A 16,662-nucleotide genomic window follows, 5' to 3' on the forward strand; every position below is an offset into this window, starting at 1 on the left:
CACTCGGACCCAACATTTTTATTATTTATTTTATTTGCAGCTTTCTTGATTTTTCGGTCACGGACAAGATGATGACTTTTCGCTCACAACCAAAGACGCCGACGCCGACGGCGGAATTTCTGCGAAACGAGCTCTTTAACGCTATCGCGTTAAAACACTTCGTACAAGCTCTTCGATCTTCCTGAGACAGAAGTGCCTGCAGTACAATGTCATTAAACTGTTAAGTGGTGCCTGTTGTCGTCGTATCACGGGCATTATAATCAAGATCTACATTCTCACTCACGTGGCTGGAAGCGCATTCTGTACTGTCTGCTTGTTCGGCGGTGTATGTCTCTTGTACGCAGTACTGAGTTTTGGCAGCGAAACAACGTTTCAAAGGCGCTGCTTCTATTCAGTGGGGACGGGTTCTATTCAGTAGGGACAGTGCGCCGTGATGTTTGACCACGCCTAATGGAGAACCGTGCGCATCCCTATGTTCCTAACGTAAGTGCATTGCTGGCTCATGAACACCTAGTGCAGCAGTGACAACTGGCATCGATGGGCAACGAGGACTCATCAGAACACTTTCCCACAAAATCCAAAAGCAAAGCAAGGCGTTGATGTATGCCGATGCGGACACAGGACACTTAGTCCACAAACTTGAGGCTTATCATTGTACATTTCGGCGATCACAAAACAGTGCCTGTCGTTTCGAGGTGTCAACGATTTCTCAAAAGACTTCGTGCAGAGCAAGTTCGGTTCGCTACTTAGTGAGCACAATAGAGCCCCGTTTAGCTCGGACAGGTTTACGACATCACAATTTCGGATCCTATAGGTGGAAATGTATGCCTCTTTGGTGTCCACTCTACGCGTGTGTGTTAACCCAACTTGAAAAATGTCTACCGGCTTTCCCTGGGCAATGTCATCTCCTATCAGCGCCATCCTAACGGACTTCGCGAGTATAGCATTTATAAATGGGAATAACAGTGCGAAAGTAGACGTAGCACAAGTGAAGGAACTCATAGGACGAGCGCTGTTCTCTCACTTGTGCTACTACGTCTCCTTCCGTGCTGGTTTACCCATTTACAAGTGAGTGACCAACTATCCCAACGAACCACACTTCTGGAATTCAGCATTTCGTCAAGAATTTCTATTGCAACAAGCACGGGCTAGCTTGCTACTTATGCGACGAACACGGTCGCTTAGCGCGAACGACACAGAAACCTACGCTTTCCCGATAGATCGATTAGGTCGGATCTGCTGTCAATTTCTTGCAGGTTTTCTTTAAAAAATTGTTACACTGATATGAAGGCACAAAGAAAGCTATTTAGAACAAGTGCTGCAAAAAACACACTTGCTAAAACACGTGCACACTGAAATACTGCGAAAAACACACTAAATGCGTAAATTACAGCGTATTTATACACAGGAATGGGAAATGAGAATATGCGTACTGTTTATCAACTCACGCAGTTACTAGGACCTTGACGCATCCTTCATTAAAGTCATAAGTGAAATATTGCTTATGTAAGAATAGGGACGATATATTGAGCGATTCTATATTGCGTCGATCGTGAGATCAGCACATCAAGCAAATGGAATAAACAACGCAATTCTCCCATCATCTAGACAAGCCGGGTAGAAAAACAAAGAAATCGGGAAATGAAGGCGACGATGGAGCTCTGTTGAGGCGTAACTGACGCGGCAGGCACAAGTGCTTTGTGGGAAGAGTAATGGGGGAGGGGTGTTGTTTGGGGCGTGGTACAGAGGAGGAATATCGTGCGCATGCACCTTGAGGCGTAGCATTCGTGATGGACCCCAAGTGAGGAAAACTATAGAGCAGTTTTGTTGATTTTCCACACAAAGTTTCCTTGATTATGCCACATTCTGGCAGCAAACAATCTTAGCCGACTCCACTGGCAACACGATGCTGCTCCGTCCCTTGTGCGCAACCACGTTTGCTGTTTTCACCATCACATACGGTGAGATTTCAAACACGTGTCTGCAAGTATTACAGTTGTTTTGCTCGCTTATCTGACAGCTATTTGCGAGTAGTATAGCGCCTCTCGTTAACTTCAAAAACAAATAGTAATCTTAAAGCTGCGGTCCTGGCCGGTAAACGGGGCTTTTTTTTTCTTTCATGGTGTCAACGCGGTTTGTCTTTCTTAGATACGCCTGCTGCTTTTGTCGCCTAATATCCTTCATCTGATTACCTTCAGCATGCGGAGGTGTTCAAGTCGTAAAATCACCGCATTCCGTGAACAAGTTTTAAAATCACTTTGTAAACGATCTTCTTCAAAAATTTTGACGAATTCACGAAAACTCTAACATTGAAAATAGAAATCACTGGTTTGGTTATACGTCGTGGCAAAATAATCCGCCATTTCACTTAAGTGTAGACCACGGTGTCGTGTCACCCGTAGTAAATGAGTACCTTGTCAGATTTTAAGGACTAATTACTGCGCGGCACTGGAGCTTTGAACTTGTTGCCTGGGAAAGCGTCAACATACCGAGAGTATTCAAGAGTGAAAGATGGCGATTCTTTCGTCGAAAGCTTACGCCCTGCTGCTCGACCAATCGCCAATGGTTATACTATAAAAACGGACGTATTATCCAGAAGGAAGCAAAGAAAAAAAAAGACCAAAAAGGCGAAGAAGAGACCATGCTTGCACCAGCCTTTTTATCAGCACGCGAAGCGTCAGTGGATATTACAATGATTTATTTCCCAGGTTAACAGCGTTGTGTTGTAGTTCGTAGCTTAAATTATTATGGCGTAAAGTCATACCTTATTAGTTGCAATTGGTCTACATGCAGTGTAAGCCGCGTCCCTCTTGCGGATGCTTAAAAGCCAATTCCGGCGATTTTTCGAGGCCAAACAATTTCAATGAATTTTGCAGGGTACGCTCCTTTGCACATGTCTATCATTCATGCAGGATAACAGATTTAGAGATGCGTGCATTGTTTACATATGAATTCTGTTGATTGCCTCCAAGTACACACCTGGCTTCCCACATCCATTGGCCACATTCCGAGTTTGACGCCATCGGTGTCAAAGCTTCGAAAGTGACGGAAGCGAGGTTTAGCTACAGCGTGTGCTGTACACGTGGCTGTCCACAACGCAACAATTGCGTGTGTTGGCCAGCGCTTCCCTGAGTTGGCATGCGAATTTCATTACGCTGTAGGTGGGCGTGCGATGGATGGCAAATGGTGTTGAGGTGTGAACTGCACACGATTCCCCGCACAATTACCGTAACAGTAAATAAATACACGTAGTTAACGCTTACCCTTTGTCTCGACGTTAGAGCGTCTTAGCTAGCAGTGCCGGTTCACTGCACATTGAGTACGGTAATACCGCACCAGCCGAAGAGTGCGCATGCATGCGCGAACTTTACCGCACGGAAACTATTTCCGTAGCGTTCATACGTCATCTATCCGTATATACAAAGCTGCGCATCGTGCGAAAGGGGGCTTGTACTTGGCTTCTCTCAGATTTCATCCACCCTATTGAAGCGACGATAAAGGCCACTATCCACAAACGTATGCATTCTTCCTCCTATAATACCAAAGAATTTTATTATGTCATCATATTTCTCAATGTTGGCATTTTACCCGACGCGGCAGCCCTAAACATGAACGGCGTCTACAAGTGGTGCCATCTGGCAGTGTAGTGCACAACCAGGCGAGCACATAACGTAACGAGCACGTGGGCGTCTGTTGGATGTTTACCGTCGCCTGTTCACGTTGTACCGCAGTGGCGATGCACAGAGCGAGCGCAGCTGCGACACCTCTCCGAGTGGATGACGTGGCGTGACGTCACAGCTGGCACAGTTGCGATTCGGCGGCTCAAGGTCATTGCGACGCGACGATGACGTAGTAGAGCTTTAACCCTAAAAGTAAAACAAACACATGAGCGTTGGAGTTGCGCGTACACTTCGTTCTGGCAGCATTCGTGTGAAAAAAAATAATAATAAAAGGTGGCGTTCGCGTAATGTAGAGTGCCCGGAAAAATAGCGACACCGGATGGCTTTCTCGTTCGAGTTGTCTTAGGCGAATGCAAGAAGAAACCTGCGGCTTTTTGTGATTCGCCTCGGCAGCATTACGAAACACAAGGTTAATCCAAGGACTACGATGAAGCGTGGAAACTTTGGCAAGTTTCCAACACACAGCGCTGTGTGTTGTTACCTTCCTCTGTCCTTGTCAGTTGCGCTGTTCAGTTATGACAATTTCAACCAAGGAATACGCCAGGGCACAGCAAAGCCTAAGTGCGACTGTCACTAGCGGAGACCTATGTGAAGGACTACACACTTTAAAAAAAGTCAGGATATTCACTGACTGAATACTAACCGTTTACTTGTCACAAAAAGCACTAACCTCGTAGTAAGAGAAAGTAGTAAAATGCCGATTAGTGAAATCCACCACCTCCTTAGCAAGTGAAAAGCACCAACTCAAACTGTTGGTTTTTTACTATGCTGTTAATAACCGCACTTGCAACTTAGTCATCGTGGTGATACTAGTGTACTATAATTACCCAACAAGAGGTTTACGCCTATTTGGTTTATATGTGCCGTGTACATTGTCATAGCATGTTGATTCTATTAGAGAAGAACATATAAAATTAAATTTAAAAAAAATGAAACGCTACAGCATTGTCCTGTTACCCTAATGAATAATCGCTGATTACTTTATGTAACTAGTACACATCACAACGACTCACACAGAAACAGGAACAGACAACAAACGAGCACACACACAGTTTCAAGAATCCACAGGCACGTGACTATCTATTTCCCTTTGCTTTCTTTTTCTTTATTGTTCTATTTCTCTTTGCGTCTACTTTAACAGCATCTCGACGGCCATTTATGTGCCTACTTTGGGATAACACACCTTTCACAGGTTAGAAGTTATAGAATTTAGAGCAATGATATATATTTTGTACCCAATATCTCGCACCCTACTGTTTGCATATATGTGTGCCATCGCGTAGCACGAGACTGTTTATATAACATATTCAAGAAATTCAAACTTTGTCTAAATTTTGTATAAGACTGTCAGAATGACGGAATAATATACTACAGCATATACGAAGTATCCGGCAACATAGGTGGCTTAATATGTACCTAGCAAAAAACAGCAAGAAACCCTCCCTCTTTAGTAAGGAGAAAATTTACAAGCTTTACTAGCTGCTGGCTAGTAAAGAGATGCCACGCAGGTAGTAAAATACGCTCTAAACAGGTAAATACATGCATTTACAAATTGTTTACTAACTTTTTTTATAAGAATGTAGGGTCACCTGCTGTTTTAACGCGATAGTGTTAAAGAGCTCGTTTGCGAGAAATTTCGGCGTCGGCGTCTTTGGTTGCGAGCGAAAATTCAGCGATGTCCGTGAGCGAAAATTCGAGATAGATACAAAATTAAAAAATAATAACAAGGTATCTTCCGTTCCAGTGGCATCGGAGAGACGAACCTGCGACCCCTCGCTCCCTGGCGCGATGCGTTTAGCTGCTCGCCCGCCACGCATACATCTTTTAATTCGAAATTCCCGCAGTGTTTCCCAGCGCGGTAGGGTTACGGGCGGGCGCAAACTTGGACGGATCAGTCAACGCAGCGTTCCCGCTATAGTGCATGTGTGTTTCAGCAATACCGAAGAGGGAGCGTTTCTTTAAGAGCGTAACTGTTTCAAGTCGAGCCTGTGCTGTCTGCATGTCTGTCTGGCGTCACGGTGGTCCCATGACCAGGGGGGAGTGAATAAATAAATAAAATGAAGTCATGATGATGCTTGAAGTTGTGATGATGATGATATTGTAGATGATGTTAAAAATGATGATGATGATGATAATGCTCGAAATGAGGCTAAGTTGTCCTAGTCTACCCTCACACACAAGTGCGCGCTTACAGCTTCGCTGAACGACGGTTGTGGCGGCGTGCAACTGGCTGGATTTTTAATAGAGCGGATGTGGTGTAATACTTCATGTTGCTCTCGCATTCAGTACTTTGTCCTTACGGCAAAATTGCATATATGTGTTGAAAGGTTTGAGGAGGCTTTCCCTATCGGAAAAATGGGTGCAGGCGAAGCTTGGCGTGCACGTGCATGGCCTACTAACTTACTTTCTTTCTTTCTTTTAAATGCGAAGCGTTTCTTAGCGAACCTTTGGCACTTTGAGCGTTTCTATCTATCTATCTATCTATCTATCTATCTATCTATCTATCTATCTATCTATCTATCTATCTATCTATCTATCTATCTATCTATCTATCTATCTATCTATTTAGCCGCCTACGTCTGGGTGCTCTCATGATCGCCTCCTTAACCTAGTGCAGACCAAAATTAGCATGAGAGGGTAACAGGACTTGACGAATATTATTGTCTGGTCATGACATGAATATTGTGAAAATACTGTCGCGCCGGTCGTCAAACCCTTTCCACTAGACACGCGTGGCACATACCCGTTTGCCACGGGCTGTAGTGTACGGGTATGCCCCGCAGGTGATTGACAGTTTATATCTACCCAGGAACGGCGAGAACAGACATTGGTAAAGTAAATGCGAGAGCGTTTGGAAAAACCAGCATCGGCAGCGTTGACCCGACGAATGGAAAGAATGAAAATTCGGATCGCAGCAGGAATCGAAGCCAAGCATTCTGCGTGGCAAAGAGGTATTCTACCACTGAGCCACGCAAGGGCCTTGATGGTTTGGAAAAACAGTCTACGCAGGCGTACGTAATATCAGTGCAACGTCAGTGGTGGTGGCGGTGCTTGCTATCTAATTTTACAAGGTAGTAATAAGCACTACATGATATTCCTACGATGTGTCCTCCTAAGTTACAGGCGTCATTTTCGATTAACGTCTGTGGTTCCAGTGTTGGCTCTGCTTTTATAGCAGTCTAATAAACATTACATTTTTATTCCTATGATTCAGCAAGCTATATTGAAACATTACTCAACCACGGAGGAACATATTAACGAAAGTTACATATGATATCCACATCAACGCACCGTAAAGTGCAATTCGTTCGCCAGAATGGCGCAGTGTCCTCTCCATTTCTTACGAGGCTGGGCGATGGCCTCATACTGACCGAGGATGATGGCAGATTGATTGACAGCCGCTTTGTAGACTAGGCAACGTAGGCCACATACGCCCAGGTAGTGTACGAATATGACAAGCGCTATCCACTTATGTTGGTCTACGTAGCACTATCCAGGTCTACCAGCCTGGACGGCCTATACCTCGCCAACGAGAAGGGTGGCTTCAGGTTCCGACATGTCGCCGGCTATATCGACTCACAATTTCTCGACGAAATGACCGAGGCACCCACAAATTCCAATAGCTCTACTATACCACATACTTCTCAATTACACATGGGCCCGTCGTCACCGCGATCACGACCGGATGCAATAACAAGTCATGACAAGCTGCTGATGCTCACTGATTACGGTTATGATGACCTTGTCCATGGACTGTCAAGCACTTCTTCCACACATGCACATTGGTTCGTGAAACGTGCGTGCGTTCTTCATCATAAGGGACAAGTATAAGCACTACATATCAGCTTACCGCTTCTGGTGTTGGTAATACCCACGTTGCCGTTGGCAGCGTTACCCAACCGTAAACAACTGGTTATATAACACATATGCGGCTCTTCAACCTATATGTGTGCGTATAAAATTTATACAACTCTTTAGCATCATTTTGTGACGTGTCGCTCAGTAAACAAAAATTACGCCACAGTCACCTTCCCGCCGCATGCTTCGCATAACATTGACTGCCGCGGTATGTGGGATACGGTACCTTAATTGTACCTTGTACCTTAACATTGTGCTTTAACATGATTGCTGAAAAAAAAAAGATTGCTAAATAAACTGAAATGAAATATGCCGAATTTTTGTAGTGGGCGTCTTTCCTTTTCGTTGTAGTTTCAATGCGCGTGCCGGTCACTTCTTCCTTTCTTTTTTTCTTTCTTTCCTCCTTTCTTTCTTTCTTTCTTTCTTTCTTTCTTTCTTTCTTTCTTTCTTTCCTTCTTTCTTTCTTTCTTTCTTTCTTTCTTTCTTTCTTTCTTTCTTTCTTTCTTTCTTCCTTCCTTCCTTCCTTCCTTCCTTCCTTCCTTCCTTCCTTCCTTTCTGAACGGAAACGAAGACGGCACAGCGCCTGCGAAACCTTTGAGTGCCCTTTCCCTCCCCGGAGAAGAGAAACGGCTCTGATTGGCTGCGGGCGTGGCGTGAGGGCGCGCCTACACGGTTGGCATCGCGCCTAATTGCTCACGTTCCGGCATCGGCGCTGGAACGTGAGGTCGTGCATTCGAATGCAGGCAACAATGAAATAAGGCATATGGAAAACTGTGAGCAAAAACCAGACAATTCACAAGACGAGATAGGCAACCCGAAATGACAAGTGGCCTCGATCAGACTGCCATATCAGAAACGGCTGATCGCCAACCAGCCCACAATCGAGACATCATCAGTTATTTGGACAAAGGCGCAGACGCACGTGGCTGGAGCACGCCTGAGGGCCGCATTCTGTGTCACCTTTTTCGCGTACGACAACGCCGCCACCAGAATCTGTAATCCATAACAATCTTCATTTGGAAAAGGTGATGAACCATTCCACTTTGTGAAAAGTGGACTATCAACGAAACTGTCTAGCATTTTACGCAGGACGACACAGCATTTCCATGAAAGGTACAGACATTGTATTGTCTTGAGCGGTGGCAGCAGTCATCGCGACCAAACGAATACACGCACGCGCAAGCACACAAACACACACGCACATACGCACGCACGCACGCACGCACGCATTGGCAGTGCGTATGAGGCCGATCACGTTGCTGAAATAGAGCGCCGAAATTATACCAACAAAACCACCGAAACAAATAAAGGGTCATTGCAAAATTTCGAAGCAATGTCTAAAAATAAGTAGACTCAGCAATATTCTGGGGTAACCTAAGATAAAGCACCTGCAATGAACACCTTGCCAATGAGTTGTCATTGCTCATCCCAATTGAGAAGGCGTGCTTAGTGAGCTGAACTATGACATCAAAATTAACACATCAGCACTCTTATGTGCGGTGACCAGCTGTTTTCGTTCAATGGAGGAATGGTGACATACACAGTGATGTCGAGTCCCGAAAATATAAAACAGCAATCCTTCCTTCGTGAGAACATTAAGTACCCCATACATGCTACTTCATGTATGGCAGGGGAAAGATTTTTTGTTTTTTTTGCGAAAGTCAGTAGTTACACTATTCGAATTCGAAATATTGGAAAAATAAACCATTGGCTACGAAGCACGAACTTTGCTATTGGCATACTCTTAGCTTAGAAAATTTACCTGAGTCGACGCATTGCCTTACTATTCGAATTCGAAATATTGGGAAAAAAAAACCATTGGCTACGAAGCTCAATGTCTGATATTCACCTCAGTTTTTCCTCAGTTTTACCTCAGTTTTTCCTATTTATTATGCGATGCTGTAAAAGAAAAACTTTGCGCGAGTATTCCAAAGAGTTCGACAGATTTGCTCCAGTAAATAGATATTACTCATGAAAGGGAAAAATAGACAACACCACCCATTCGTAGCACGAAGCCACAAGGAAATCCACGCGGATTTCTCAGAAAGAAAGCCTCTTAGTCACCGAAAAATTCGTCCTGGTCCGGGGTTCGAACCCGGGACCAACGCCTTTCCGAGGCGGTCGCTCTACCAATTGTGCTAACCAGGAAGCTTGCAATTGGCAGCGCGAGGGCGAATTCATCGACAACTCGAAGCAACTGGACACATATTGCAAATCAGTTCTGCGGAATCCCGCAAGGTGGCGGAAGGGTTAAGAAAGGGAAAATAGACAACCACGCATTCGTAGCACGAAGCCACAAGGAAATCCAGACGGATTTCTCAGAAAGAAAGCCTCTTAGTCGCCGAAAAATTCGTCCTGGTCCGGGGTTCTGCGGAATCCCGCCACCTTGCGGGATTTCGCAGAACTGATTTTCGATATTACTTATATTGGGCGTTAAAACACCCACGCTTCCATAGTCGCCTCGTCTGGAGAAAGATTTCTTATCGATTTAATTTATTTTCTCGCATGGTCGCCTGTAAAACTGTAAACTGTAATTGTATGGGGGTTTCAGTGTCTCACATGGCTCGCTGCAATCGAGTGGCACTGCAGACCCGGGCATGACTGCTGCGCACATGCTGACTCGCTTGATTCCACAGAAACATCTTACATCGGTTAATTATTTATCGGACGCTCTCGCAATCTCATTGAAGTGTATACCGGGACGTTCTTCATGAACGACCCTTGTCGTAGTAGAAAGCTTTTTTTTTTTATCGCAACAAGACGGTTACTTAGGCTAGTTGGTTGTAATTCGTATTTAAACTGCAGCGAACCCTCGCAGAGCGAAATAAGAGAAGGGCGAAAAAACGCAACGCTATATGAACGAATACTAGCGCGACAAAAACGACGACGAGAATAGAAAAGACAGACTACATCGCCGACCCTTGTCCTCGTTTCGTATTCTCCTTTCCTCGTTTTGGTCGCGCTAGTATTCGTTCAAGATGGAAGTACACCAGCTCGCCCAATTGACAGTTCTGATACAACTCTGTATGCTCGTGTTCTTGCTCATATGTGTGTAACTGCGCTGCGGGTTGAATAAGGAGTTTGACTGCAGGCTCATTAGAAAATTCCAGTGGCTATTGCTGTTTTGTACCCTTAACGCCGACGAATAAATAATCTTTCAGCTCGCTATCTTTGCTGTATTGCAATAGTAATCTTATGACGGAAAATAACAAATGGGCGTCATACCACGCAGCCCAGGCCGAAGAGCTCCCATTCAAGCCTGGCTGCACGAAGAAACAGCTGAATGACTGCGGCTCGGACTTCCTCATCTACAGCAACGTCACACGAGTGCCCGCTGGTGGACAAGAGTTCGTCGACAATTGCGAGTACGAACAGCAGGTTTCATTACTTTTTTTTCGTTTTTACACGAAAGTGTCGCTTCAGCGTCGCGGACAATTTATGTTTATATTTTATAAACAATGATTGAAGCCAACTGTGAAAAATTTCAAGCTTTGCTTCGAGACTGTAAATATTGTTTGCTCGACTTCTACAGTTATAAGTGCGATGTCTTTATCAGAACTCCGCCTCGGCGGCACCGTGTTGCTATCGAAACAAATCTGCAGTCAGCCAAGATCGCGCCGCATATATTAGTGTTAAATGTTTATTTGTTGTTGTTTTAGCCGTTCGACAAAATGCAATTGATTTTCTTGCACTTCTATAAATAAGACACCGTCTAGGCCGTTTTATCGAAAAAGTGTTTGCGTGCAAACTTTTCCTGTTTCACAGGAAATGAAGCCATCGCTGAATGGCAACACTAGTTATCCACGAGAGCACTGGAGCGACCTGAAATTCATGGATGGTTGCTGCCACTGCATTATCCACAGAAAAGACCAATTCAAACAGCTTAATTGAATTTAAATTTGTTCCTATCTCATACACAGTAGTATACCTGACTAACATTCAGCATCTTTAATAACAATAGTTATGGTTTAACATCCCAAAAACATGACTTGATTATGAGGGACGCCGTAGTGGAAGGCTCCGGAAATTGCGACCACCAGGGCACCTAAGGTGCACCTAGAAACGGGCCTCGAGCATTTCCGCCTCCATAGAAGATGCGTCCGCCGCGGCCGGGATTCGATCCACGCGACCTTCGGGTCAGCAGTCGCGGGTCCCTCAGTATCTTTCAACATAACCTTTACGAATCGGCTTTGATGCAGAAAGATAGGCCCACACCCTGGCAGGTATACATAATTTTTAAGGGTACACTCTGATTACCCCTTTTCTACCGTCCTCTCAATATGTCTTTTTTATGGCTGCTACAATACAAGTAATTCTCCCATTACTGAGCTTTCAATAAATATAACATGCGAAAAGGCGTTATGAAAACTGTGCATATGTTTCGACCACCTGCGCTCAGAAATCTGTGCTCTACGAGAATGAAGAAAACAAGGCGAATATTTTCAAAGGGCTCGTTTCTTTGTTACACACAACCAAATGATTCCAACATACAATTAGGCCAAGGAAAGCATAAGGGACATTAATTGTTATCTTTAACCGTAGTGTAGTAATTACCACGTAGAATGAAATTAACTAACGTGGATCGATGTTATATAAATTGGATTCTGGTGTCACTCGATATAACGCTTCCCAAAAATTGTACGTTGAGCTACGCCTCTAGCGAAAATTTACCGCTGTGCATAAGTAACGCACCTCCCGGAATTTCTATTATTTGGGAACCACTGAGTAGTGAGTCTGATGATGAATTACTGCAGGCACCTATCCGTCCAGCTGTCCTGTGCCCTAGAATTTTCGAAGGAATGCTTGGAGGGCCTTCCGAGAGTGGCTGCCCTGCTAAGTTTGCAGGCCATGGATGAAGCCTACGAAGCCGTATGCACTGAAGGCACCGAACTGAACGAACGTGAGTGAAACTCTGCCCCTGATTTCGTAAAGCTTACGGAGGTGTAATTTTGCCTGTTATGCCATTCCAATGCTGCAGATAACTCCTTCCTTCTAGCAGTAACGCAGTAGGTGCCAATAAAAACGAAGGTGCTGCTTAGGCGGCCATGTAATTTTACAGTGTGATTTAAGGGAGGTGGCAAGCATAAATTGCGGTCAGGTGGCTCAAAACAGGTGTAATTGCAGACGTTTGGGAAAAGTCTCCCTCTTGCTGAGGGTAAATCGACAACAATAATACATTGTCGGAGCCATACGAACGTGGTCACGCTTTTCGCTTCAGATTGGGTCGCCAACCGCCAACGCCAAGGCGTAGCCGAAGCACGTACAGAAGCGTGCAAACAGAGACACAAAATCACAGGAACGCTGACGCGCATGCACAAACGCACTCGCGAACAGAAAAGCATGTATGAAAGGAATTCCTTGCAGAATGAAAAAAAGCTTGACATAAAGTATATAAGGTGAAAGAACAAGTAAAGGTATCTGGGGTTTTACTTGCGAAAACCACGATACTATTATCAGGCACGCCGTAGGCGAGAGCTCCAAAAATTTCGACCATCTGGCGTTCTTACGTGCAGTGAGATCGCACAGTACGCTGGCCTCTAGCATTTTGCCTTCATCGAAATGCGACCGCCGAGGCCGGGATGAAACCCGCAACCTTCGGACCAGCAGCCGAGCAGCATAGCCACTGGACCACTGCGCCGGGAAGACAGCATGAAGGGCGCTTCTCTCGCTGCAGCGGCCGCATTTCCTTACGCCGGAGTGTTGCTGAATTACGCCAAGTTGGATAGTAAGGGAGTTAACTGCTAGCCTTGCTTCGTATTACCAAGCGGCCGTGGTATTACATCCCAGTTTGTTGCTATCACATTCATTGTTTCGCCCTTGCGGCGAAGCTGTGACTTTTACCTTTTCAAACCTTAAAACCTTTTTACGCCAGACAAAGGGAGGAAACCGTATGCACGGCTGTTTGGCCTCTGTACCTTTTGTTCCTTTTCCTCTCCGCCTTCTGCTTGTTCCCTCATACCTTTTATTGTTGACCTTAACCGTTGCTCTTCTATGCTTTCATCTGCATTCCACCGCTCTTGTTTTATCGCAGTGTTCCACAACGGCGTTGGCTGTCTGAATGAAGCTGGGGATCAGCTGCATCAGTGCATGAGCAGTATGCGAGAAGAAATGGAGATTGGCGTGGTTGCTGCGCCGAGAAAACAAGTCATTCACTACTCTTGCTGGTGAGTAGAGTATTCAACCACCATGCTGTTTCAAACGAGTGGTGTCTTAACCGAATCTTTAATATATTGACTGCGTCGTCTGCCCACTTACACCAAGCATAGACAGCGATTAACGAAATGCTGCAAGCCATCGGTTGAACATACGGATACAATACAAATATAATACCTTGCATCTTCCTTGTGCAAAAAGCGCACTCTCAAACACAGCAGCACACACGTCCACGTCATATACAGAACCTTTCCCTCCCCCCCCCACACACATAGATAGATAGATAGATAGATAGATAGATAGATAGATAGATAGATAGATAGATAGATAGATAGATAGATAGATAGATAGATAGATAGATAGATAGATAGATAGATAGATAGATAGATAGATAGATAGATAGATAGATAGATAGATAGATAGATAGATAGATGTTGCCGCACAGGAGAAAATTGGGGGGATTATTTTACTGTACCTGAGGCATCTAAGGACGTCGAAGGAACCAGTTTAAGATATAGAGTAATGCGAAAGTGGACATAAGGGCAATTGAAAGAGAATATATGAAAGCTAAACCCCAGAGAATCAAATTACCTTCTTCGCAATTCTTCAATTACAGCGTAACTTCTGTTGTCATCAGTAATCATCTCCCTTCAATTGGTAATTGTGACATTACATGGAACAGAAAACTGTGCCGCGCTGCTCACGATGTCTATATGTCAATATCACTTTCTCCATCACGAAAGCTATTTACTCAGTGTTAGATTCAATCAGGTTAGAATACCATTCTATACTTTTACGCCTTGTGTTCACTTCTACAAAAACGCTGTCGCTGTTTTGCTCGTAGGGCCATAGGGTGAAATTGTGTTACTTTCAGAATAATTCTCACGCAATAATTTCACAATATTCCTGTTACTTTGTGATGATCCACAACTAAAATGTGCATCAAGGAAGCATGGCATTGCTCGCACTATCGATAAAATTTACAGGAGTTTCCTCGGGTTTGTCGGTACAGACTCCGCATCTCTGCGGCAATTCTAATGTTTTAGCTACTCTTTTTAGCGTTAGACCGTAGAAAGCCGAAGAAATCGTATAACTAATTGCGCAGTGATGAAAGCGACACTAGAGACAAGTTTTTCTTCAATAAAATCGTGGCTGTGACTTAAAACCAAACATACCTTGACGATCTGCAAAGCGTAATTTACGAGAAATGTTGCTTTTTGTCGTTATGGTAATGCTAACTAAATCTTTAGCGGGACATTATCTCGAATTGAAAATCTTTCGTAAAAGAACCTATAACGATCAGACTAATAATTGTTGGGGCCCCAAAACCATGATGTGACTAAGATGGACGCCATAGTGGAGGGTTCAGGAAATTTGGACCACCTGGGGTAATTTAACATGCAGCTAAACCAAGTTACACGGGCCTGTTGCATTTCACCTCCATCGAGATGCGGCTGCTGCGTCCCGGATTCGATCGCGCGACCTCCGGGTCACCAGTCGAACCCATAACCACTAGACCACCGTGGCGGGTGTAAAGAACCTACAACTGCTGCCATCTTTTTTTTTGTTTTATGCTATGGTTACGCGCGCTACTGCACTGCTCTTAATTTTTCTTGCCCCTTTCCCGTTTAGAGTAGCATGAATAAGCAGACTGAGTGCTTGATATTTGTGCTTTAATGTTACTTATACTCAATAATATATCTATAAAAATACGCTCTGTTGCTGACTAGATTAAGCAGGGATGCGGAGCTTGTCTCATCCCTTTTCTTTTTGTGCAGTACATTCAACAAGGTCCAGGACTGTTTCGACGACGCCCTGTTGCACTGTCCAAACAATGCAGCGAAGGAATTCATGAACAGCGTCCTGGACAAAATACTTGGGGAAGTCTTGAGTCTCGTGTGCGGCAAATACTCGAGGGGCTCGGCTGCCTGCAAGGAGCTGCCAGTGTTGGAGCCTCCGGATCAAAGTAATCTTGGCAGCAGAGACCTCTTCGAGCTGGCCATACAAAACGCTGCCATCCTCGGCTCGAAGGGGTCATGACGCTACGCAGCTACGAAATGATGTAATGCTGCCACTAGAGCATACCGTTTCATTCTTTTGCTACGCTCTGTAATCTTTGCGATAAACTCATTCTCTTAGATATCACTTCGCCTACAGCTTGGCCTTCCTGCCGACCGTGATTGCACCGATAACAACAATATTGTCGCGAACCCACTGGTCCAGTACTACGAAAATATAAAAATATCGCTGCTCCTTCGTTGGTGCAGCCACATGGAATGCCTACGGATAGTCGACAAAGGTCGACCGTCTTTCAACTGTTTTATTTTATTTGTACTGTGGTAAGAAGCGTCAATCGTTCGCGTTTGTTCTATGCTAAGAAACTGGTAATAAATAAAACAAGGCTTGTCATAGCGTGAAGGCATTGGCTTTCGTGCTAGAGATTATATGTTTGACTCCTGCGTAATGTTCTATCACTGAAGTGGTTCTTCATTTTCTCATACGTATTGATTGTTTCGAAATTTTTAATTTTTTGCAAAGAGCGCGCCTAGTGTCGTTTATTTTTCTATGATCTTTTTTCATAATTTGGCGCTGCTATCACAGACGGACAATTCTCTCGCGCTCTTCTGGCGCTTCTTGCTCGGGCCTCTATTGTCTCAGGAATTAAAAATATCAAAAACGTCTAGCGTGATTGTATTTAGCGAAATAAATTCGTGCACATTTCCTGACCAAAGAAAATGAAGCAACTTCAGTGTTAATTCTTGTTATGCACAATTCACCCAACATGCTACTTAATTATGAAATATTTTGTAGAATATTCATAAATATCTAATTGGTTGGCTGAGAAGCAATTCTGGGCTAAAGCCTTGCTGCAGAAGGTGATAAATGATACTGTGGCATTAAGTTGAAGTTTTTGTCGCTAAATACAACTATTCGAGCTACCAAACTCCGCATGTCAGAAAATTCAGCTTTT

At 44.4% G+C, this 16,662-nt stretch overlaps 1 protein-coding gene across 1 annotated transcript; it reads left to right on the forward strand.

Moving 5' to 3' along the window:
• The first annotated feature begins 1,789 nt into the window (after positions 1-1,789).
• On the forward strand, positions 1,790-16,088 carry LOC119373838 (uncharacterized). Its single transcript, XM_037643896.2, has 5 exons — positions 1,790-1,961; positions 10,771-10,903; positions 12,293-12,438; positions 13,570-13,702; positions 15,470-16,088. Exons 1-5 carry the CDS (start codon positions 1,907-1,909, stop codon positions 15,729-15,731), a joined length of 729 nt encoding a protein of 242 aa, XP_037499824.1. The 5' UTR covers positions 1,790-1,906; the 3' UTR covers positions 15,732-16,088.
• The last annotated feature ends 574 nt before the right edge of the window (positions 16,089-16,662 follow it).

This window comes from Rhipicephalus sanguineus, chromosome 11 (assembly GCF_013339695.2).
Source record: "Rhipicephalus sanguineus isolate Rsan-2018 chromosome 11, BIME_Rsan_1.4, whole genome shotgun sequence".
Taxonomy (NCBI): domain Eukaryota; kingdom Metazoa; phylum Arthropoda; class Arachnida; order Ixodida; family Ixodidae; genus Rhipicephalus; species Rhipicephalus sanguineus.